Raw genomic sequence first — 23064 nt, forward strand, 5'->3', positions numbered from 1 at the left:
CCCCAACCCCTTGCCCCAGCTCTGATCCCCCTCCTGCACCCCAACCCACTTATCCCCAGCCCCATCCCAGAGCCCTCAGCCCTCCCACCCAACCTGGAGCCCCCTCTCGCACCCTGAACTCATTTCCAGCCCCAGCTCTGAACCTGCACCCCCAGCCAGACCCCTCCTGCACTCCTACCCCCCGGAGCATTCATGATCCGCCATACAATTTCCATACCCTGATGTGGCCCTCAGGCCAAAAAGTTTGCCCACCCGTTCTATATAATAAATTCACTGTGCCAAACAGACATTAGGTCTCTGCCCTGAAGGGCTAAAAGGCTAACTTCATGAGCATTAACAAAGAACTGGGCATGGCTATTATAGCTGGAATCCTTCATGGAACAAGTAAGTTTTTAAGGAGCGGGAGGAAGGGAACTGTGTTTCAGGCATATGGCAACACAAAGCAAGGTACAGTATAACTTCAGAAGTTGGAACTCGATCCTGCAGAGTACTGAGCATTCTGGCCCCAATCCAGTCAAACACATAAGCATGTGCTTAACTTTCAGCCCCTGAGTAGTCCCACAGGAGTTGGTGAGATTACTCAAGGGTTGAAAAATTATAAGTTGTATTTAAGTGCTTTGCTGCAGCAGGGCTGCAGTGCTCGGGACCTTGCAGGATCACGTCCTAGGTGAAAGAGAGACTTCTGAGCAGAGCATAGGGAGTGGAGGAATGTTGGAGGAGATAACGATCTTACATTTAAGTAGAGCCTTTTATCTTGAAGGATCCCAAAGCTATTTACAAACTAGATATACAAATCTATAAACGGGGATGATGTAACCCCCTACTAAAATACAGCCACCTCTGGGATGGTAGGCAGCAGTTAGATAATGCACAGGCACACTACACAACAGTTCAAGACAAGAAGTGAAGACACCATACCCAAATGAAAAGGCAGGAGAAATTTTAGTTAAATGAAGTCTGATAAGTGGCGTCCTGTTGGACTTCTGCATTAAAAGATAGTGTACAGATAGTTTCATCTTTACATTTCCTTCAGTCTGTTATAGTATGTGACAGATATGGCAATTTCCTGAAACATCTTTAGAAAACCTTATTGAAATAAGTTTAAGTATCTTTGGAGTCCATTGTATTAAACACAAATGCTATGTATTATAGGCCTGGGTGATCAAAAGAGTACACTGAATAATGTGGTAGACAAGAATGCTCTTTTGGACAATATGTGTGAAGTGGATTTACTGGAAAATGTGTAGTGGGGAGGTGAATGCAAATTCCTTCCTCCTGGTTATGCAAAAATCCAGCCTTTTTAAGCTACGCCCTGAGGAAGGGAGCATTGTCTACTTATTACTCTTTTGGAATCTGAAAATCAAAAACCCAAGCTGTACAAAGAAACAGGCTGATCTGCCCAGTCGGTGTGTTTGTTCTGAGTTGAGACTGTTATGAACTTGTAACCACAGGAAGATCTTTGCATGGGGGTTGAAGAACTGACTCCTACCAGAGCCCCTGTTGGAATGGTGAGGGATGATCTCTGGTGAGCTTAGTAGCATGCAGATAAATTTTTAAAATTGTTTTTAATATTTTTTTTCTGTAATGCTTTCACGTTACGAATAGAAGTGTTTAAACCCACAGCCGGCATGCGGCCCAATTAGCACACAACTGTGGCCCCAGCTGTGTACTAAAGGCCACCGGGCCTCCTGGGGTCTGGGTTGCTGGCTGCCTGGTTGCCCAGTGTGGCGGGGTCCAAGGCTGCCCCTGCAGGGGGGTCCAGGGTCGTGGGGCATCCCAGCAGGGGTCTGGGCACTGCCCCATGGGGTTGGAGTCCAGGGCTGCCGCCCAGTCCCACAGGACCCGGGGACGGTCCCATGGGGTTGGGGTTGGAACTGCCAGCTGGCCCTGTGGGGTTCGGGCTGCCGCCTGGCTGCCCTACAAGCCAGCTGGGTCCAGGGTGGGGCCTGCCACCCGGCTCCACACAGTGGGGTCCAGGGTTTCTGCTGCCCAGCCCCACATCCAGGGCTCCACTCCTGGCCCCACTCTGTGGAGGGGTCTTTGGGGGAGACATGCTGGGCATAAGGGTTTGTAGGGGGCAGCTGGGGAGGGGGGTGCGTGCGTGCTCTGGTTCTCATTCTGCAGCCCAGGTAACACATCGTTTGCCACATATGGGGCCCACAATGAGAAATAGGTTGAGTACCACTGGCTTTAACAGAGCTGTGTGGTAACTTATAACTGTGGGCAATTACACTGTCGAGAGAGAGAGAGAGCGCTAAGTGCAGATGCTCACCTGTCTAGTTTGCTGGGAATAACACAGTGTAGACCAGAACTATGCCCTCATGCAAAAAACCCAGTCAGGAGGGAGAGAGATAAGGGTATCTGCCTAAGAGAGATGAGGGCTAAAGCCTAAAAGTGAGTACTCTTGCTGGATCACGGAAGGGGAATATAGGTGCAATTGCCTTGAATTGTGACACAACCTTCAGATACCTATTTTAAAAACAAACAACAAAAGTAAATGTTACTAGAAAGAGCCAGGGACAACATTTGCAAGTATTGAGCAGGTTTCTTGAATACTACCAATGCTCCTTAGTTAATATCCATACCATCTCCTGTTTTACCAGACAACAGCTTCTCTTAGACAGTTGTTAAGACCATGATAAATGGTGCAGAACTTTTCTATTGTGGGTAACAGTAATAGCTTAAGTCACTTATCACATTTAAAGTGTTCAAGAATTGTAGTGGAAAAACACTGCCTCCCCCCATCCCTACCCCGGTTTCCATTATATAGGATCCCATCTCACTGGTCACCCTTCAAGAGTCCCAAGTCACATCATTCTTCCCTACAGGACTTCCGCTGGAGCTCATCAGTGCTATTTTGAGATCTGCCATAGGAGTCATTGCAGAACACGCAACAAGAGGCTACGCGCTGCATTACTGAATACCCAGGCCTTGCTGGGTCAGACAGAACAAGACATAGAAAGAGTCAACAAGGTTCTGAAATCAAGCCCAGGTCTCTCATTACTACATAAATAATAATAATAATAATAATAAAAAAAACTCCTCAGACAACACATTCTCTCATGCCTTACTAACTTCTCTGGATTCAACAGAATAATTCCCGCAGCTGTACTATGCTTGTACTCCTTCACAATTGTGCTTTCCTCCTGCTGCAGGCAACAGCAGTTTGAACAAGAATTAGGTGCTACTGCTGTGGAGATTGGTTGTGGGGATTGAGGAGGATTTTCCCTTTGCTGCTAGGGGCATGTGGGTAAAAGCAGAACAATAATAAAACCAGGAAAGGATGTTATGAACGTGCACGTGTGTGAGCTTGTGGAAATGTGCACATATGGAAAAGACATGCATGGAAACCAAAAAGGAGAAGAGAAAAGGAAAAAACGATGTCCATCTGAAAGAGAAGAGGAAGGAAATATTTTTCTCTGTCCCATAAAGAAAGTGAAATTAAAGAGGTATTACATTATTTACCTTTATTTTTATTTATTTATTTTACAATTTTTTAGCAAGAACATAATTGAGGAACAGGAATTTCCATACCAGAACTGTTCGACAAATCATTTACCCAATATCCTGTCTGGCAGTGGCCAATTTTGGAGCTTATCAGTGGAACTCCCTCAATTTACACTGCAGGGAATTTGGCTTTTTGTTGGCAATACAAACTATGTAAGTATTTCCAAAGTTTAGAGGGGACAGAAGACTCATGTGTCTGTCAAAAACAGACAGAATACATCCACCATCTGTCAAATAAAATAAGGCTTCACAGTGTGCTTGGGGGTTAATCCCCTACATGCATTTGTCACTACTGTTCATTCTGATTTGGGCACAGGCTGCTCTGTAGCTTGATGCTCTCTCTGCCATCTCTTTACATTTCTTCCACAGTCAGCCAGCCAGCTTGTTACAATAATTAATAATACTAGTGGTTACAGAAGGGGGCTGGGAGCCAGGACTCCTAGTTTTAGTTCCCAGCTCTAAGTGAGACTGTACAGACTGGAGCAGGAGCGTGTGTGGGGGGGTAACATCTATAGGATTTATTTATTTATTCAAATTTTGAACATCTAACAAAAAACATGGTTGTTCATTTTGGGGCTGTGGTCTCATTCTCCCAAATTAAAATGAAATATTGTTGCCCAGAGATTATCTAAAGGGATTTCTCTGCATTTGCTATTTTGGACCATTGTACTAAAGTTTCTTGTATTTACTCTAAGTGTTTTTAGTGTCTGACTCTCTTTGGGCTTATATGTTTACTATCTTGCCCTTATAATATAAATTAAAATGCTTCTGCCATCACCAATCTGGGAATGTGAGCCAGAATAAAAAAACTTCAAACTTCAAGTAAAATGTCTAATATTTAAATATTATGGATTGTATCTGTTCTGATATCTAGATCTGATCCATACAGAATAATGCTGGTCTTGTTTTCCACTATTACAGTCTGCTATTGCTTATGAAGTATTGATTGATTGTGCCCACAAATATGTTCTGTTCCTGGTCCCACTAGAAGCTGGAAGAGTGTGGTTTACTGCATATATGTATGTGAGTTTCTTTTGATTATCCTAAAGTAATTGTGGAAAACCCACGTTCTACCACTACAGGGCTATGTGACAGTGAGAACAGAATTTCTATCAAAAGCAGTCTTGAAAGGCAGGTGGCCTGGTGGTTAAAAACTTTTTAAAAATATGCATGTGCACTATCATTTCTAGTGAATTTGATGGTATTTAAATCTAGTTTTAGAAGCAATATTTGAAACAGGGCACTCTTCCTTTTTCTTCTCACTCACTACTTGTGGAAACTGGTCTAGCAAATTTCAATTTGTAACACTGCTGTAAAGGGCCATCTTTCTTTTTTTTTTTTTGGTTTGTTTTTAATTGCTAGACCATTGTATGCAGTAAAGTATTGAATGGTTGTTGCTATAGCCTGGTGAATCTGGCATCCATACGTATAATGGCAGCTTCAAGCATATGCATCTGATATTTTTTGTGACTTTGTCTCAAAGACACAGAATTGTTTATTCCTTCAAGTCTGCTATCCTTAAGGTTAAGTGTTCAGACAAAAGACTGTATTACATTGCTATGAATCATAGCATAGCATTTTATAGCTTAGGCAATTCTCAACAAGATTCTCTTCTAGAAAAGTAAGATAGACTTCAAGTCTCAGTGGTGAATAAGTCTTTAATTAAATGCAACGTCTCAAAAATGTGTGTCTCTTGATCTCCTTAAGAACGTCCCTAACTTGGGCTATGCTACATCAGCTTCTGATTTAATTTTTTCAATATGTTCCAAATAGGTGACAGACAAATAACTTTTGATCACTGTCTTCAGTATTCTGTCCTCATTAGTAAACCAGCATACATTGGGGAGACCTCAAAAACAGCTCTCAATAACCAGTGAATGCTTGAAGTTGCCATCATTCCTTGGGACTGTGACCGGGTGCCCAGACAGGCTGCACGGAGAATGCCATACTCGGGGCAGACTGCAAGAAATAGGGCAGACAATCCCCCAGACTGGTTCTTTATTCTATAATTAGATCAATCAAGCCAGTAACAAAAGAAATTCTGCAGTACCACAGTAGTTAACCAGAAGCCAAACAGTCCCCTTTAGGCATTCCAGCCCTTGGTGCCCATTTGGGCAAACAGGTCAAATAGTGATAGGTTACTAAAAACCCTATTCACCATATTTAGAATTCTACCAATCTCAAAAGGTCAGACACTTCCCCTCGGGTCAATATATATTTCAGATATTACTCCAATATTACTCTGTCAGCCAATCCTTAGCGAACTAACTAAAGATTTATTAATAAGAGAAAATAAGAGAATTATTAAATGGTTAAGGAATGATATACATACAAGTGATTTTCAGTGTTCTTAGATCAGGATCATAGCAGTGATGTTATATCTGCTGGCTTGTATAAGTCTCTCTGGAACCATCTCAAAAGGTCAGAATCCAAATGCTGGTTACATGTAAAGTCTGATAGAGAGTCTTCCCATACATTTTCCCAGGTATTCCAAAAAACTACTTGGAAGATCTCAATCCCATAGGTTAAACTTTCCCTGTTTAAAGTTCAGCAGACTAGAGAGGAAAGGATCAGGCCCCAGATTTCACTTTTATAGCTGAAGCGGGCTAGTCAGTGTTTTGAGAACAGCATGTGACTGAGGATTCTTCTTTGTTGAGCACACACTGTTCCATCACTTTGAAGTTAATATTCTATTTATTAAGTATCAGAGGGGTAGCCGTGTTAGTCTGGATCTGTAAAAGCAGCAGAGTCCTTTCAAAAGCTCATGCTCCAATACGTCTGTTAGTCTATAAGGTGCCACGGGACTTTTTGCTGATTCTATTTATTATGCATACACAGGTAATCGAGTTACACTTACTAACATAAGGCAACTGCCAGTTATACATTGTATCGTGGATAGATAAACTGAAGACAATATATGCAATATTGTTAATTTCACACAGCTTCTTACATCTTTGATCTTAAGGTTGACTGAAAACAGTTGCATACATAATATAAAGGCAATTAAGACGAACAGAAATTAGCATCTACAAGCTAATTTGGTTATTGTTAAATGTCTAATAGTATACACGTAAACAAAGAATAATACACTTAGTATTTATCCTTAGTTTCTATTGCTACAAATGAATCGATTAACGATTACTGTCTAGTACATCTCTTTGAAATTTACATACAACTGAATTGTCCTGATACAATTGTAATGCCTCTTGTTAAGTGATTATGGGTCAGACACAGGCCAGCTGGGTTGCCAGAGTCACAGAGACTTAAATGTCTTTCAACACAAATTCTAATTTTCCAAGATAGGATTTTTTAATATAGAAGATCTAGAATATAAAGCACAGGTTGCGGCTTTGCATGGCATCAACCACAACACTAGCATCTTGTTTAAGCATGACTAGCACTATGTACTATTTTGCTATCTAAATTCAAACTGAGGGCTTGTCTATGCAGAAAATTATTCTAGAATAAAATAGGTTGTGAATTTAATCAGGAATACTATTCCTCATTCACTCCAGAATAAGAGCATCCAAATGGGGAGTGAATCAGGAATAGTATTCCAGATTAAATATTTCAGAATAGCTATTCCAGTTCATTTCCCTGTTTACACAAAATCTAACAGGTTTTGATTTGATATCCACAACTTTCACAAAGCTATTATTCCCTACATGATAACACCAGCTTTCCCTGATGCTGTTTTTATTTCCAAATGGTACACTAGAAAAGAGAGTACAAGGTTTCCTATCTTCCACAAATCTGATGCACGCTGATTTAGCTCAGATACAAATTCATCACTGGATCCATAAGCAAGCACAGTAATACATCTTCCTTTCTGTATGCATTTTTGAGACACCTCCCTCAGAGATTTTGAAATTGCCCATATAAAGTCTTCCTCAGCATGGGTATTAATGTAATTTGATACAAGATTAAAGTAATTTTTGGCCTGCAAATGTAGAGCATTTCAAAATCGCAGAGACTTAGAAAAGGAGTGCTTTTTCAATCAAGTCGGCTTACAAACTCAATTGAAAACCCCACTTGCCCCCACTGTAGACACAGTTCAGGTGGAGTTTCAAACAAGTTAAGCTAGCTCAACTGAGCTACCTTTATTGCAGCCTTCCATATTTTTTTTTTTTTAAAACGCTAGTTTACATATAAGGCCCAAGGCCCGGTGTACCGAAGACCAAAATGGATAGGTTTTTCCAAATCATATTAGTTAAATCAAGTTAGTTTAACACAAGTGAAAAAGCCCTCCAATGCCTATTAATGTGAAGGTTAATATGTTTTAACCCATTAGCTATAAAAGGTTCAGCTAACATGACTTCAAATGTGTTATCCTGTGTGTTTTAACAAGGTCCAAGCTTTAATCACATTAAACTAATACAGTTGAAACACACACTCTTTTTTCCAATCACGACAGGGCCTAAGACTGTAACTACATTTAACAATTGTGACAGTTGTGTTATATATGTGACAAACTTTGGCATCTCCTGGTATTGCATTTTACAGAACAAACTAATAACAGGAACTTTTTGTGGATAAAGGGCCACGTTTTCTATTTCAGTACTTTAAAATCTGCTGGAGAATTCATGTACACGTAAGGATCAATTCTAAAAGGTCTTAGTCCTCTTATAAGCAGGGGTATCTTTCTCAGAAAGCGTCTGATGCTTTCTACAAATTACACAAAATACTTAATCTTCCTGACACAAAACCCGTGGACAGTTTTTCATGAATTCTGGAATGGGTGTCTGTGTCTATGTTTTGCACATTCCATATTCTTCTGAGCCATATATTTTATACTTTCTTGACCAGCAACTTCAGCATTATCCCATGCTGATATACGTTGAGAGAGTGAGTGAGTAAGTGAATGTGTGTGTGAGTGAGTGAACCAGGAAACTCAGTACGGTCAGTTGATGTGTTCCAGACATTTTTCAAGTCTTATTTGAAGCAACCAAGTCTGCTTATACATAGTTTTAAAATGTATGTTTAAAACAGTGCGCAACTCAACTGATTTGCAAGTTAGCTGCAGCTGACAGGGCCAGCGCACTTTAAATATGTATTTGCACTGTTGCCAACTCATGTGATTTTACTGCAAGTCTTGCAATATTTGGTATTTTTCATAAAAACCCCACTGTGGCAATCCAGAAATTTCATGAGAATCTTAGCTTTCATATCTTTTTTAAAAGGAGGTTTTTAACCTTTGTAGAAAAGCTTGAAAACATGACTTAAAGGCTCAAAAACCAGAAGGTAAAAACCAAGAACCAAACTCTTAAAAAAAAATGCTCATGCTTCTTCAATACTTGAGGCTGGCAATTCTATGTTCGTGAGTATGTAAAAATACGAGAGGCCATCTCCCACCTTAAAATCAAATCAAATGTACTTCACAGGAACAACAACTAATCCTACTATAGCTCTTTTTACCATAGAGCTTATTCTGGTTAGCATATTAAACTCTCTCTTGGCTATGTGATAGAGAAAAATCACCTCTGAAGTAGCTACAGATTTGTTTGCACACTTTATTTACTCTCTTCAGATTAAATCAAACTGTCCTTCTGGTAGGCTTGCCTGGATCTAAGAAAGGGGCACAGACTACTATGGTCTGAGTGAAAAATTTAATTTGCATTTCTGCCAAAGAGAACTTTGAACAGCCTGAGCACAGCTGGAAACCCAAAACTCAATCTTCCCCGTCCTCAAGTTACCATAGGCGTCTGATCAGAGCGCTAGCGGACAATGCATTCAAACAGAGGGTCGGCCGCAGGCATTCCGCTCAGTGCATTTCTCCCTAGGTCTACACTCTTCTCTCAAAGCATTACTTGTATGGCTGACATCAGCTAGAACCAACCCTCTAATTGGCAGCTCGGTCACATTGTTCTGCTCAGCCTTTTCTCCTTTCCCGCTACACCCGCAGCAGGTCTTTGCTTCACTCCCGTTCATCCCCTCCATCCACCCTCCCTTCTGACTGGTGCTGCTCTCCTGATGACACTCGGCCCGTTCCTCCCCATTCATCCACGCACAGTAGGTAGGAAGCCTGACACTGGTTTTACTAGCACAGGCTCGTGGGGCGAAAGCATTTTCCCAGCCCAGTGTGATCTGTGGTTTACAGCCAGAACCTCCGGGTTCTCTTGCAGCCTCTGCCCCATTGTGTGACCCACCCCGTCTCTGTGCCTCAGTCTAGGCCCCCGGCCGATGGGGGCGGGGTGGTGCTGCCCAGGATGAGGGCAGGGCTGGGACACCGACTGACGCTCGCTTGTCAGCGCACCAGCGAGCGACTCCACGTACTAACCTGACCAGGTCGGTCATACAGGATCCCACCACCACCACCTCAGCCGGGCCAGCAGCTGCCATAGCCCGAGAGGCGCAGGGACAGGCCCTGAGACACTGCGCTAGGCTCACCGGCGGGGCTTCCGGCCTGTGAACTTTGACCCCCTGCTGCCTGGGCAGCCACTTCCGGAGCTTCGCTGGTTGCCAACAGGGGGTCCTTCGGTCAGCCCGGGGTTGCTCTTGTCAAATGCCTGATTACAGTGCCCCCCATCGTCTCTCTCCTTCCTCGCCCTGTGGGTCACCCCCTCCGCTCTCTCTTCTCCCTCTTGGCTGCGGCCCCCGCTGCTGGGAGACAGGGACATTCTTTCAGGCATGTGTGAGGTCTTCCACAGTTACGTGCCCCCTGCCGTTCTCCCTGTAACTGCGGGCCGGGGGCGCGCACGCCGCAGACGGGGGCGCGCACGCTAGATTTTACAGGGGTAAGGCGCGTGCCCGCGGCCGAGGCTGAGGCTTTTTCTACTGCCCCGTAGTGGCTGCAGGTACCTGGAGACAGCGCGGGGGAGGGGCCAAAGGAAGCAGTACCCCCAGCAGGCTAGGGTGGGGGCTGGGGTAATTGGAGGGGTCTCCTCCCGCGTCTCTCTCGCCCTGGGGGCGTGGCGTAGATATGGAGGGGAACTAGGGGAGGGGCTTCCCCGTCAGTATGAGGGGCCCTTCTCCCCCCACCCAACGTGGTGCAGGAGGGGTCCCAACATACTGGATGCCTCTCCTCACCGTTGGCACGAGGGATCCTGCTACGAGGCCTCTCCCCACAGTGGTGGTGCGAGGGGTCCCAGTGTGGAATAGGTTTGTCAGTGGACTGAAGTGGTTCCTGGCATGGGGTGCATTGGTCTAATCCAGGGGTAGGCAACCTATGGCACATGTGCCGAAGGCGGCACGCAAGCTGGTTTTCAGTGACACTCACACTGCCCGGGTCCTGGCCACTGATCTGGGGAGCTCTGCATTTTAATTTAATTTTAAATGAAGCTTCTTAAACACTTTAAAAACCTTATTTACTTTACATACAACAATAGTTTAGTTATATATTATAGACTTATAGAAAGAGACCTTCTAAAAACGTAAAAATGTATTACAAGCAAGCAAAACCTTAAATTAGAGTGAATAAATGAAGAATCGGCACAACACTTCTGAAAGGTTGCCGACCCCTGGTCTAATCTCAGGTGTGGCCTGTGGTGACAACAGGTCTCAATATGACATACCATCCTGATCCCAGCTGCTTGTGGTGGTGGTGATGAGTCTCCATATTCAACACTTCAGCCTGAAGAGGGGCCTGGTCTTGTTGTTATGTATATTGCAATGGCACCTAGGAAACCCAGACATTTACCAGAATCCCACTGTGCTAGGTGCTGTAGAAACACTGAGTGAAAAGATAGTCCCTGCCTCAAAGAGTTTACACTCTAATCTGCAGCCTTGCTCAAAACAATTCTATTAGATTTATGTATTGTCCCCTGTGTAAGTGACAGGTTCCAACATCCATCCTGATAAGAAAACAGATTGCTGCTATAGTGCTCTGTTAAAATAGGAGTTCGTGAAGCAATATCCTGATCTGAGTGGCTTTGTCTCGGATCAGGATGGAGCACTGAATGTGGAAGACTTGTTACTGCTGCAGTCCCCACACATATGTTAAAGTTAAGGGCATCACCAACCTGCCAGTGCCCCATTTTATGTTCATTAGTATTATCCTCAGGCTTTGAACAGATCATCAATGCAACTCTTATTTTGGAAACCCTGGTATAGAATCAGGGATTAGATGGAAAGCATCCTTTAAGTAACTTCAAATCCATTCCCTCTGCCAGTTTAGAATTGTTTCCTCCAATATATTCTTTACTGCTTTCATATGGATTAATTTATGTAATATCCATAATGCTGCCACCAGGTTGAAGGGAAGGGCATAACCTATATTAGGATCCCTCATGCTGCCTGACACAGTTCCCACTCATAATTTCCTCAGATCTAGAGGGTCATTGTTAAGAGTAAAAAGCATATGTTAGTTTTACCTGTGTTACTAGTAACAGATTATTACAACTGCAAGGACTCAAAGAAGTTAATTTACTTTTTTCTTTTTGTGCTTTTTGTTTTCTTTTTTCAAGTATTTTGTTTTAGGTAGTGAAACTTGACTGGTCACTTTTGCTCTCTGGTCACTTTCTTTTCACTTTGGTTAACTCAATACTATTGTGTTTTGGTTACAGTACTGAGAAGAAGGATTAGATTAAGGGAAAATATTTCAGTATGAATTAAAATATAAAAAAAATTCTGATAGATTGTTAACATATTGTATTTTGCAAAACCTCTGTTTACAAAACTTGAATGTTATTTGTAAATTTGGTTGATAGTATCTCTTTAAGCATTGTGCGATGTTGATAAAGAGAGCAATAACTCACTTGTGTAGTTATCAGAGGGGTAGCTGTGTTAGCCTTAAAGGTGCCACAGGACTCTCTGTTGCTTTTCACTTGTGTAGTGGAAGTAAATATGGGTATAAAATAAATGATGTGCTCTACCTCATAATCAGAGATGGATGAGGAGAATGAATAGGCTCTGTTAACCCTTTATTCTGACAGTATCCTTGTGTTTTGTGAATCAAAGATAAAGGTTCAGCTTCAAGTGACTGAAGATTCTGTCGAATCAGAAAAAAGATCACTATATAATACAAAGTCAAAACTGAACTCACTTCCCCTTTTATGCAGAAAGGTGAAAGGGTCATGCCCCTCACATTGTACAGGAAATAGGTGAAAACTACTATCTTTCTCAACGCTTACATCCGGGTGTTCCTATGTGTCTTTCAAAGAGGCTATAGGGATGTAGTCCGTTACAATCCATCCATGCTGAGCTGAAAACGATCACAGATATTTGTTGCTGTGCCTTCTGGAAATGCCATGAACAATAGCATACTGGCAACCTTATGATTTTCAGTTGAGATAATTATGTAAGATAGACACTAATGTAATTGTCTTCTGGTTGCCATAAAGTGCTAGGCCTTTGCTTGAATATAATGTTTAAAAAGTGCTAATTTAGGCTCTGTTTCTTGAAAATTTATATTTTCATGTGAATGACTTTAATAAAAGCTAAAGTTTTAAATCAGATACTTCACACTGCTACCCATTACAGGGAGTTATTAATTTGTAGGAATTAGCCATTAGTCGCCTACTAATGTTTGTAACTGGGATTTGATTCAAGTTAAAACAAGAGAAAAACATGATATTGTGAAGGTTTTACTGCAGGGAACTAATTATTCTCTTTATGGAACACTTGATAATAGCCACAGTCCATACACAGCATTATTGTTGTCTTTGTCTTGTTCTCTGGAAGAAAGATATTATAGTAATAGCAGTTACAAGGAGCAGTGTTGATAAGAGAAGGAAAAATAGCAAAAATGAAAGTGGAGAGAAGGGTGAAATTTCAAATCCCCCAGATTTTAGGCTTATTCTGTGCGTATTTGGTTTCTGGAAATGCTTTTGTATATGTGAACTCTAATGGGTTGTAGATAAAGAATGCGAGATATTGTCCCGAGTAACTGAAGGCTGTGCTGCAGTAAGAGGGTACATAGAGCATCAGTTGACCTTTTCAGACATATAAAAAGCTATGGTCTACCATCAGAGTACAGAATTTGGTTTCTGTACTCTGCTGTGCCAGTGACTCTGCATGATCTTGAGTAAATCATTGAGGTTAAATTTTCAGAAGCACCTAAATGGCCAAGGCACCTAAGTCCCATTGACTTTTAATGGAACCTTAGTTCCCAAGTCACGTAGGCACTTCTGAAAATTTTACCCATATGTCTTTGCACTTCAGTTTCCCCATCTTTAAAATGGGAATAGTGATACCTTTGTAAAAGTGCAATGAGATGTTTGGGTGATAAACATTATATTATTTGTTACTAATAAGTAAATCTTATGTGTTCAGTGAAGTCTTTCCAAATAGGTATTTAGTGAAGAAATAGAATTGCAGAAGTGATGCCAGTCCTGGTTGTACCAGGTGTAGTAGTGAAATTAATCTATTTTCTGATGTTTTATTCTTACTAGAAATTACATGTGAAAATATACCTAGCGGGCCAAATCCGATCCCATTGAAGTTAATAACAAAATTCCCATTGATTTCAGTGGGATCAGGATTTGTCACTTACGGATTTTTAATTTGCAAGGGCTGTAAGCATCGCTATGTTTTTAGGAGTCAGGCTGGTCTATTTCAGTTGATTTTGCGTACTGATAGGGATTGGATCTCTAGTAAAAGCAGAGAGCCAGGAAAGGTTCAATTATTTTGTTTAGATTCAATGAGTAGCCTTCCTGATCTGACCACTTGCCCATGATTATTGAGTTAGGAGGAGAAAACTGCCTTATCATACTCTGCTCATTTCTCTTATAAACCTGTATGTACTTCAGTCTTTTTATAATTACGGAACATTCCTGAACGTTTGCGTTCATCACTGTGTTAGAATAATAGTTACCTAACACATCAAATTTATTGCTTTAAGGGAAAAAAAAACATTGGTATCCCAGTGCTTCCTTTGAGTTACTTACATGGCATGGGAATTTGCACCAGGTAATTTCTTGATTTTTCCCCATGCAGAGCTTAGTACAGCAGGAAAGAAGGACAAGTTAAAATGTCTCCTGAAGTTGCTTTGAACAGAATTTCACCGGCACTCTCTCCTTTCATTTCCAATGTGGTCAGAAATGGAAAAGTAGGATTGGATGCTACTAACTGTCTAAGAATTACAGACCTGAAATCAGGGTAAGTATTTGAATAATGTATTTGAGAAGAAGGCCATATGTTTTTATTTAGAGTGCTGAGTTTACTGTGTCATTATGTATTTTAATTTATATGGAACGGAGAGATTGACTAGATTTCTTTTGTCCTCCACTACCATTCTCTAGTATTTGTGACTTTATCCGTTGTGCTATTGGCAATAGCTTTCTTTCTAAGACATTTTCATCTTGATAATATGATCCTTAAGCAGTAAACCCAGAGCTGTGAAGATTGTGCCATTTGCTTGCTTTCTCACTTTAACTCGGATATTAACTGCTCTAGGTTAAGATAAACTTGAATAGCCTTTCTTCTGGGCATGAACATGACATCTCTATGCTGTAAAGGAGGAAGAATAGCTCTTCCTTCCGGACTGACCTCTTGAGAGAAATCAGTAAGATACATTTGTAATATGTGCCAGTTATCAGCAGGGCCATCCATTTGCATAGGGTTTACTAAATTACTAGATTCATATTTGCTTTCAATTTTTATTATTATGTCTACTGGGGAAACTCTAGAGGTTCCATGTACATGGTATTTTAGTGAGATAGTAAAGATGCAATCTCTGCCCCAAGGAGTTTACCACCTAGGTTAAATGTGACTTACACTACAATTGACATTAGGCAAAGGGGAATGAGGGAGAGATGTACACAAAACTAAATGATGGTTACTTGACTTTGCAAGGTACATTATATGTGCAGCATGATACTAAGATGTGTTTTTTCTAGCTGATTTTTTTTTTTAGATATATTTTCTTCCTAAAAGAAAAATGATTTTTAAAATTCTTTATTTCTCTAAATGTTCTTTTGGTGAGTTTCTTCTTTTAGGTAGGATTTTTTTGTATAGTTATGCACAGTACCTAGTGTATATGCACAGGAATCTAGGACTTGAAAGAAGTAGCCTCAAAGAGTGGGTCTGTGTCCCAGGCCAGGTCTACACTGCGACTTTAAATCGGTTTAATGGCCGATATACCGATTTAACGCTGTATCCGTTCACACGACGTCGTCATTAATATCGAGTTAACCGCCTCCTTAAATCGATTTCGGAACTCCTCCCAAACGAGAGGAGTAGCGCTAAATTCGATAGTGGAGGGCTGCTCTCATGTTTGTATTACGGCGTTTCAGGGCAGGGAAGATGTCACAAGTTTAAGAAATGTGCTTCTTATCGCATGCAAGTTTCGCATGCCACTGCCGAATCATCCACACCGTCAAAAATGCGGGTACCCACCAGTCTGTGCTTGTTTCCCGTGCCCAAATTCGGCGTTCATGGTAGTAGATGCCCGTTAATAGCAGTAGCTCATAAACGGCGTTCAATGGGTAGTAGATGGCCCGTTAATAGCAGTGCTTCCAATATGGAGAATTCTGCCTCCGTCTTCGGTTCATCGCTTTCTCGCCCGCTCAGCAATAGCTGCCTCCTCTCTCCTCCTGCCCTTTGCAGTTCATTGTTCAGTATAGTCAGCACGAGAGTACGCGAGGTGTTGCAAGGTCAGGATACCGTTTGTGATCTCAGGGTCCATGATTGCTGTGCTATGGTGTTGCTCAATGCACTCGCGAAAAAGGCGCCAAAGGGTGTCTGCTGCCTTCACAAAGGGAGGGGTGAGGCTGTACCCAGCACCACCCGGGCAATGTTTTCTGCCCATCAGGCACTCGTTGCTCTCAACACAGAGGAAGTGGGAACTATGGGATAGCTGAGGAACAGCTACCCACAGTGTACCGCTCCTGAAATCGATGGTAGCCTTGGACCATGGACACAAGCAATCGATTTTTTGATCGCACTGTGGACACGCAAAACCGATTTTATAACATCGGTTTTGTAATATCGGTTTAAACTACTTCGAAATAATCATGCAGTGTAGACGTACCCCCACTGCATGATGAATGGGTCTAGGTTCTGTCATATACCAGGGCTAGTACTTATGTCGTAATATTTTCTTGTTCCAGGGCCCAGCTATGTTTTGATACTTGCTGGTTGCGCCTCATATTCAAGTTTGTATCTGGGCTCTTGCTGAGACTGAATTGGATTAATTCAAGATTCTGAGTTTTACGTGAAAAATCTGTTAGCCCTACTTTTGGAAAAAATTGGTAGTGTGAAAAAACATCAGGATTTAATAGCTATTGCATTAGCTCTTTAGGGATGTTAATTACCTGTAATAATTCCTCTTGCCCCTCACATATATTAACTGCAAATGTTTTTAATATATGTAAAGCTTGTGGGCTTTCAGCAAGGTTGCTGATTTTGTTATAGTTTACTTATGGGGTATAATAATATGTTACCAGTAGAGCACTGTGAGAGTTTGCAAGGCACTTCAGAAATGTAGAACAGACATTCTTTCTTCCCTTATGAGCTAACAATAGATATAATGGGATACAATTACAAGTACCGAATGGCCTGGAGGCATCTTGAGTGATGAGATCAGTTTAAAGACTTTTGTAAAAGTAGAGGGATTTGGAGGAGGAGAGGGAGAACAGGTAGTGCCTAGAGGAAATGGGAGGCTGTTACAAATATAAGTGGTGACATGAACAAAAGGAGCCATTAGAAGGGAGGACTGGGCACAAATAGGAGGAAAAGGAAAGAAGAGCTGTAGGTGGGACAAGGACCCTGCTTTTGCTCCCTTTGAAGTCAGTCACAAAACTTCCATTTTGTGATTTCACTGGTGCTGGATCAGGCCTAGCGTTAAAGTGAGTGTTGAAAGTGAGGAAGAGGCATTTGAACCTGATGCTTGAATGTTTGGAAATGACTAACTGAATTTTTGAAGTCTCTGTGGAGTAAACATTTCTAGTTTTCCTGTAAATGTAGTAATTTCAAAAATCAAAAGTTAAATTTAAAAAAAGAGAGATCATAACTTTTTGGGAATACGAACAAAGCTGTGGGCACATGATGTCTCTGCCAAGCACTGCTAACGGTTTGTTTATTACAGGGCACATAAGAATTTGTAATAATAATTAAAAAAAAACAACCCTACCCTCTGCATAGATTGACAATATTAAAAGAACATCAAAACATGCTACAGAAAATAAAAGTTCTGTGACCCTAAAATTTTGACAAGTGGCCATTTCAGTAACTATGAGCATAGATAATATGCTCCTTTTCCACAGTGTTTGAGGGATCTGCATGGGTAATGAGATTGCTTATCTAAAATCTGTGGATTGCACATGATAAGAATTCATTCACATTTTGGTTTTTTTACTAGCCATCAAGTTATTATGTTACAGGTTTTTATAAATTAGGGTAAACAATGTTCTGCATTGGATCATAGTGGTAGAGTTTTGAATGCTTGTAGCATTTACAAGAGATTGCATATATTTAGTGCATGTTATGGGATAGTTATGAAACTAACTGAGATTATCATCAGCATTTTGGAATTGTGGGTTCCTCCTTCCATTCAAGTCAGTGGAAGAATTTCCATTGACTTGAAAGGTGCAAGATCAAGCTCTAAGTTTCCATCCTACCATTTCAATCAATTTTGAATTATAAATGATCAGCAAAATTAAAAAGTGTTTTTAATCATTGTGCTATTTTTAAATCAAACCATGTGTTAGATGTTTTCAGTAAAGAACATATTTACCGTTTACTTTTCCAAATTTACTGTCTAGGTTCATGGTAGAGTTAAGGTTTCTCCATGTTTTGCAAACTTCAGTAAAGAACTGATGTGCAGCTAAGCAATATGAGTCAGCAGATAAAATGTAATAGTATATTAATTTGTGCTGCTTGGGAGTGTGGGAGGAGAGTGTCATGGTAAGGAAATACCTTTTTTTTTTTTTTTTCTGCAGTCCTTGTGTGTATGTGTTTTTATTATAATTTCTTATAGTTGCATAATTCAAAGCGTGTTACAAATGTAGAGACATACAATCTTTAGCATGAGCCTAACACCTTTACTTATGTGAGTAGGGCCTTCAGGATTTGGCCCTATAGGGACTTTGTTGAAATGCAGACATCTTCGGAGTGGATTGTGGCAATTATTTAACAGTGGTCAGAAACACTGCATAACAAAAAGAGAGAAATAATACTGTATTCCAAAAGAAATAGCAGTAAGAATTTAGGTAGGAAGTGCATATTTACCCAAATCAGAATTTTGCCTCTCTTCCTTGTCCTTGTGAAAAGTGCTATGGACTCCTCAGTGAACAAAAATAGGTCCTTGATACTATTACACATCTGAAAGATGTCACTTTCAACAGCATCAGTTTTGGTGTTAAAAAGACACTATCAGGCATCTCCAGTGTATTAATAAAAGCCCTACTCTACAAAAAGTGTTTGAATGAATCAACACACTTCAGACTTTGATGGGTTATCAGTTCGTTACTGACCCAGAGAAGAGTTCCTCTTGGTGCATCAACATCACATCCTGCAGCACTGAATTCTTTGGAGGTCTTTCTTCCATGTGCTGACTGCTTCCTAACCTTGCTGTGTTTTAAAAATCTAACAATAGAACAATGAGATGTGGCTGAAGGCATTTTTCATTGAGTTCAGTATTTAAGTAGAGCAGAGAATATGATCGGGGAAAGTCCATTGTCAACCAGACTGATGTAGAAATGGAATGGTCTTCCATATGAAAGCCCCTCTTTGAAGCCTTTTGTGTTGCTGGGATCCAATTATTTAAGAGGCTGCCATCTTTTCTATCTCATATTACAACAGTTGAGGTCTCTGGCTTCAAGCATTTGTGTTCCTGAGGTGAATGGAAGGACATTCTCAGTAGAGGGTCTTGGCCTGTGGAACTTGTTTTCCTTGACCGTACATCAGAGCTGAAGGTTGGTGAGCTTCAGATCATACTACAAGGCTTTTTATTTAGTCAATAGTTTTATTATTTAATTTGTTTTGGTTAGTTAGAGGTCTTGGGCCAGGCAGAGTTTTAAGAGCAGAACTATATGGACTAGGTTTGAGCTCTGTATAATTTTCTTCTAGGTGCTACATAATCATATAAATAAAATATGGATGCTATACATATACAGTCTATTTTGTGTTTTCTGCAATGAGATTCAATGGAAAATTCTCCCCCTTGTAATCCCTTGGTAGTAATGAGTTTTGGTATTTTGATGTTTCTACCTGTCCAAATCTCTCATTGATCCCTGGATCTCTGACATCAGTCTTCCTTTACAATCATTTAAATTCCTAAATAGGAACGTACATACAGCAGTGGTAAAAGAAAAATAATGATGTACTTTCTGGAGCAGATGCTGGCAACATGCAAGTTCTGTATAGGGCTTTAGTAGGATGTTCATGGATTTGTTGTCCTGATTCCTGACCAACAATGTTACTTTATTTTCTGTGTTTAGCAAGCAGACTATGATGTGTTTTGATAGTTCCTTTTTCATATGGGTTTTTTCCTTTTTAATGTAAATGCATATTTACATTTTAAAGTTTTTCAGTATATCATTTTGGAATGTATTGTGAAATATTGAAATAATGACTCCCTTATTGCAATAGTGTTTCCCTTAACCCTTTAATCTCCAGGCATTGTATTAGTTGAAGTGAGAGGTTCTGCTTCAGGTACTAGAGAAAAATTGCATTCCATCATTCACATACATTTTTTTAACCTGTATTTGATTGGTTTAGGATAAAGTCTGACAGGCCTGATGGCTTTTGTTTATAGACAGATACTATTATGAAAAATTGCTTGCGGCTCCAGCCCCAGTGGGGGGCGATGAGGCTTGGGGTTTTAGGCCCGTGGGGGGTGGTGATCTGGCGCTCTCAGCTTCAGCCCCACTGTGGGCGTGCAAAGGCTCAGGGTTTCATCATGTAGCGGGGTGAGCCGGAGCTTGAGGCTTCAGCTCCGCAGAGGCAGGGGCGCTGATCCTTGGGGCTTCTGCCCTGCAGGGAACAGCAAGGCAGTGCTCAGGGCTTCAGCCCTGCAGGAGGAGGCAAGCTGGTGCTGGGGCGTCAGCCCTGCAGATGGCACCTAGGCTCCGGCTTCAGCTGCACATGCTCATTATAACAGGAAATTGCATCACTGTAGTGCTGTCCAAACTTCCTGTGCTGTGATCTCCCTACATGCTGCACACTACATAAGTGGATCTCAAACTTGGGTCACTGTTTGTTCAGCGAAAGCCCCTGGCAGTTTGTTTACCTGCCGTGTCTGCAGTTTCGGCCGATCGTGGCTCCCACTGGGTGCGGTCCCCCACTCCAGGCCAATGGGGGCTGCAGGAAGGGCCGCCAGAACGTCCCTTGGCCCGCGCCGCTTCCTGCAGCTCCCATTGGGCTGGAGCAGTGAACTGCGGCCAGTGGGAGCCGCGATCGGCTAAACCTGCAGACACAGCAGGTAAACACACTGGCCTGGCCTGGCAGGGGCTTTCTCTGAACAAGCAGCGGCTTAATTTGAGAACCACTGCACTATAGGCTGTGTACTGTTCATAAGTTGCATTTGAATAGTTTTAGCTTTAAGGGTTAACCCTAAGCTAATTTTGTAGGTGACAATGACATCCTCAAACTGTAAAAAACGCAAGTATGAAGAAGAAAACTGAAGTTTTCAGCCAGAATGGGAGGAAGATTTTGCATTCACTAGTAAAAGTGGCAAACCCCTGTGCCTAATCTGCAATGCATCACTCTCACTATAAAGCGAGCTACTTGAAACATCACTACAAAACGACTCATAATAACTTTTCATCTAAGTACCATCCTGGATAAGAATTAACAAAAAACAAGCTAACCACATTAAAATTATGCCTCAACAGACACTACTTTCTGCATTCAGTAAGGAAGCTGACACAGTGACTGAAACTAGTTTTATTATGGCATGGAATATCACTCATGCTAAACATCCATATTGTGATTGAGAATTTAAGAAGACTATTGCAGAAGTGGTTGCCATTTTAGATCCAAGTAACACACAACTTTAATAATACAGCAAATTCCAATTTTGCCCCACACTACAGAGAGGCGGATCTCCCAGATCAGTGCTGATATTGCAAGCAACCAGCAAAATGATCTAAAGAATTCTCTAGCATTCAGCCTACCTGTTGATGAGTCCACAGATATTCAAGATAAATCACAACTAGCAATATTTGTTCGCTATGTTTCCACAGATGTAATTGTGAAAGAATAAATGTCGGACCTAGTGGCGCTAAAAGAAACAATCTGTGGTGTTGATCTAAAGAACACGCTTGACAAAGCATTGATAAATGCGGATGTACCACTGGATAAACTTGTCAGTGTTGCAATGGATGGAGCGCCTGCAATGGTGGGGGAAAAAGTAGGCCTTATTGGACTCTTGAAAAGCGATTCCAAATTTCTGGAGTTTCTCCCTGTTCGTTGCATCATCCATTGTGAACATGTCATAGGCAGATACTTCAAGTATAAAAATGCTACAAAAATAGTCCTAGAAACTGTCAGTTTCATCTGCTTGAATGGGAAGATTCATCAACAGTTCAAAAATTTCTTTGAAGAGCTGAATCTTGAAGACAAACCCAATGATGTCTCTTTCTACTGTATTTTGAAGTGGTTATCAACCAGCAATGTCTTAAATAGGTTTGTGGAACTGTTGGAACCTATCTTACAACTGAACGATAAGCAATGGATGCAGGATCTGATGTTTTCACTGATATTATGCAGCATCTGCAAACTCTCAACTTGGCACTTCCAGGGAAGGATAAGATTATTTCTGACCTTACTCAGACTGTCTTCAGATTCCAGAACACATTAAAGCTTTTGCAAAGAGACATAGTGTCAAGAGACTTCCACCACTTTCCCCGTCTCAAGAGTAGGGTAAACACATTCCCTGAAATCAAAGAAGATGATCACAAACTGGAGGAATACAGAGGTAAATTATAAGGACTGCTTGATGACATTCAGGCCGGGTTTGAAGACTGATCCTGCTTCACCTTTCTTGTAAACCCTTTCATGGTTGATGTGATCAATGATGGCTGTCCAATTCCCCAAACCATGGTTTACAGAAACATCTACTGTAGAAAAGGAACTATTGGAACTCCTGGAAGACCAGTCTTTAAAGACAATGCATAAATCAAAGTCTACAATTGAATTCTGGAAGCAAGTTCCAGGAACAAAGTATCCTCAACTCAAAAAGACTAGTGTGCGACTCATTTCAATTATTGGCACAACATACTCTTGTGACTCACTATATACTCTGTGATGAAGTTTGTAAAATCAAAACATTGTGCAGTCCTTACAAATCAACATTTGACAGAGCTCCTTACTACCTTGACAACGTATCAGCCAGTTTTCCAAAGACTTACAACCACGATGGAGACCCACAAGGCCTTTAACTCTAGCAGTAGTTAACAGTGTTACAGTAAGTAGGATGTTAATATTTTAAAATATGCATGTATAAAGGTTGCCCATGTCTTGCGGCTCTTGAACTTTTGAAGATTACATATGCAGCCCAGAGGGACAGTAAGTTTGGCCACTCCTACAAAATGTATATGTGTGATGTAAGTAATAATCTTGAAAGAAAAAAGAGCATTTGTTTGCTTGCCTAAATGTGTGAGTAGAAAAAAAGATAAGTGTTTATAAGGTTTAAAAAGAAAATTAGAACTTTGAAATGAATTATGGTTAGTAACTGCC

The 23064-nt window shown here is 41.1% G+C and overlaps 2 protein-coding genes across 9 annotated transcripts in view; one reads left to right on the forward strand and one right to left on the reverse strand.

Annotated features, from left to right (window-relative positions):
• RBKS (ribokinase) overlaps nucleotides 1-9935 on the reverse strand; it is a 99748-nt gene extending 89813 nt beyond the window's left edge. For 2 of the 3 annotated variants that reach the window (XM_032790225.2, XM_032790224.2), the window contains exon 1: nucleotides 9785-9935. In XM_032790225.2, the coding sequence (XP_032646116.1) occupies nucleotides 9785-9846 (62 nt within the window). In that variant the 5' untranslated portion in view covers nucleotides 9847-9935. Of the gene's footprint in view, nucleotides 1-5762; nucleotides 8317-9784 lie in introns of those variants that run through there. The other variant, XR_004375047.2, reaches the window with a different exon arrangement.
• A 234-nt stretch (nucleotides 9936-10169) lies between these two features.
• BABAM2 (BRISC and BRCA1 A complex member 2) overlaps nucleotides 10170-23064 on the forward strand; it is a 308342-nt gene continuing 295447 nt past the window's right edge. For 2 of the 6 annotated variants that reach the window (XM_032790216.2, XM_032790221.2), the window contains exons 1-2: nucleotides 10210-10301; nucleotides 14380-14541. In XM_032790216.2, the coding sequence (XP_032646107.1) occupies nucleotides 14414-14541 (128 nt within the window). In that variant the 5' untranslated portion in view covers nucleotides 10210-10301; nucleotides 14380-14413. Of the gene's footprint in view, nucleotides 10302-14379; nucleotides 14542-23064 lie in introns of all 6 variants that reach the window. The other 4 variants (XM_032790217.2, XM_032790219.2, XR_004375045.2 and 1 more) reach the window with 4 other exon arrangements.

The sequence above is a fragment of the Chelonoidis abingdonii genome, chromosome 3 (assembly GCF_003597395.2).
Source record: "Chelonoidis abingdonii isolate Lonesome George chromosome 3, CheloAbing_2.0, whole genome shotgun sequence".
Classification (NCBI taxonomy): Eukaryota; Metazoa; Chordata; order Testudines; family Testudinidae; genus Chelonoidis; species Chelonoidis abingdonii.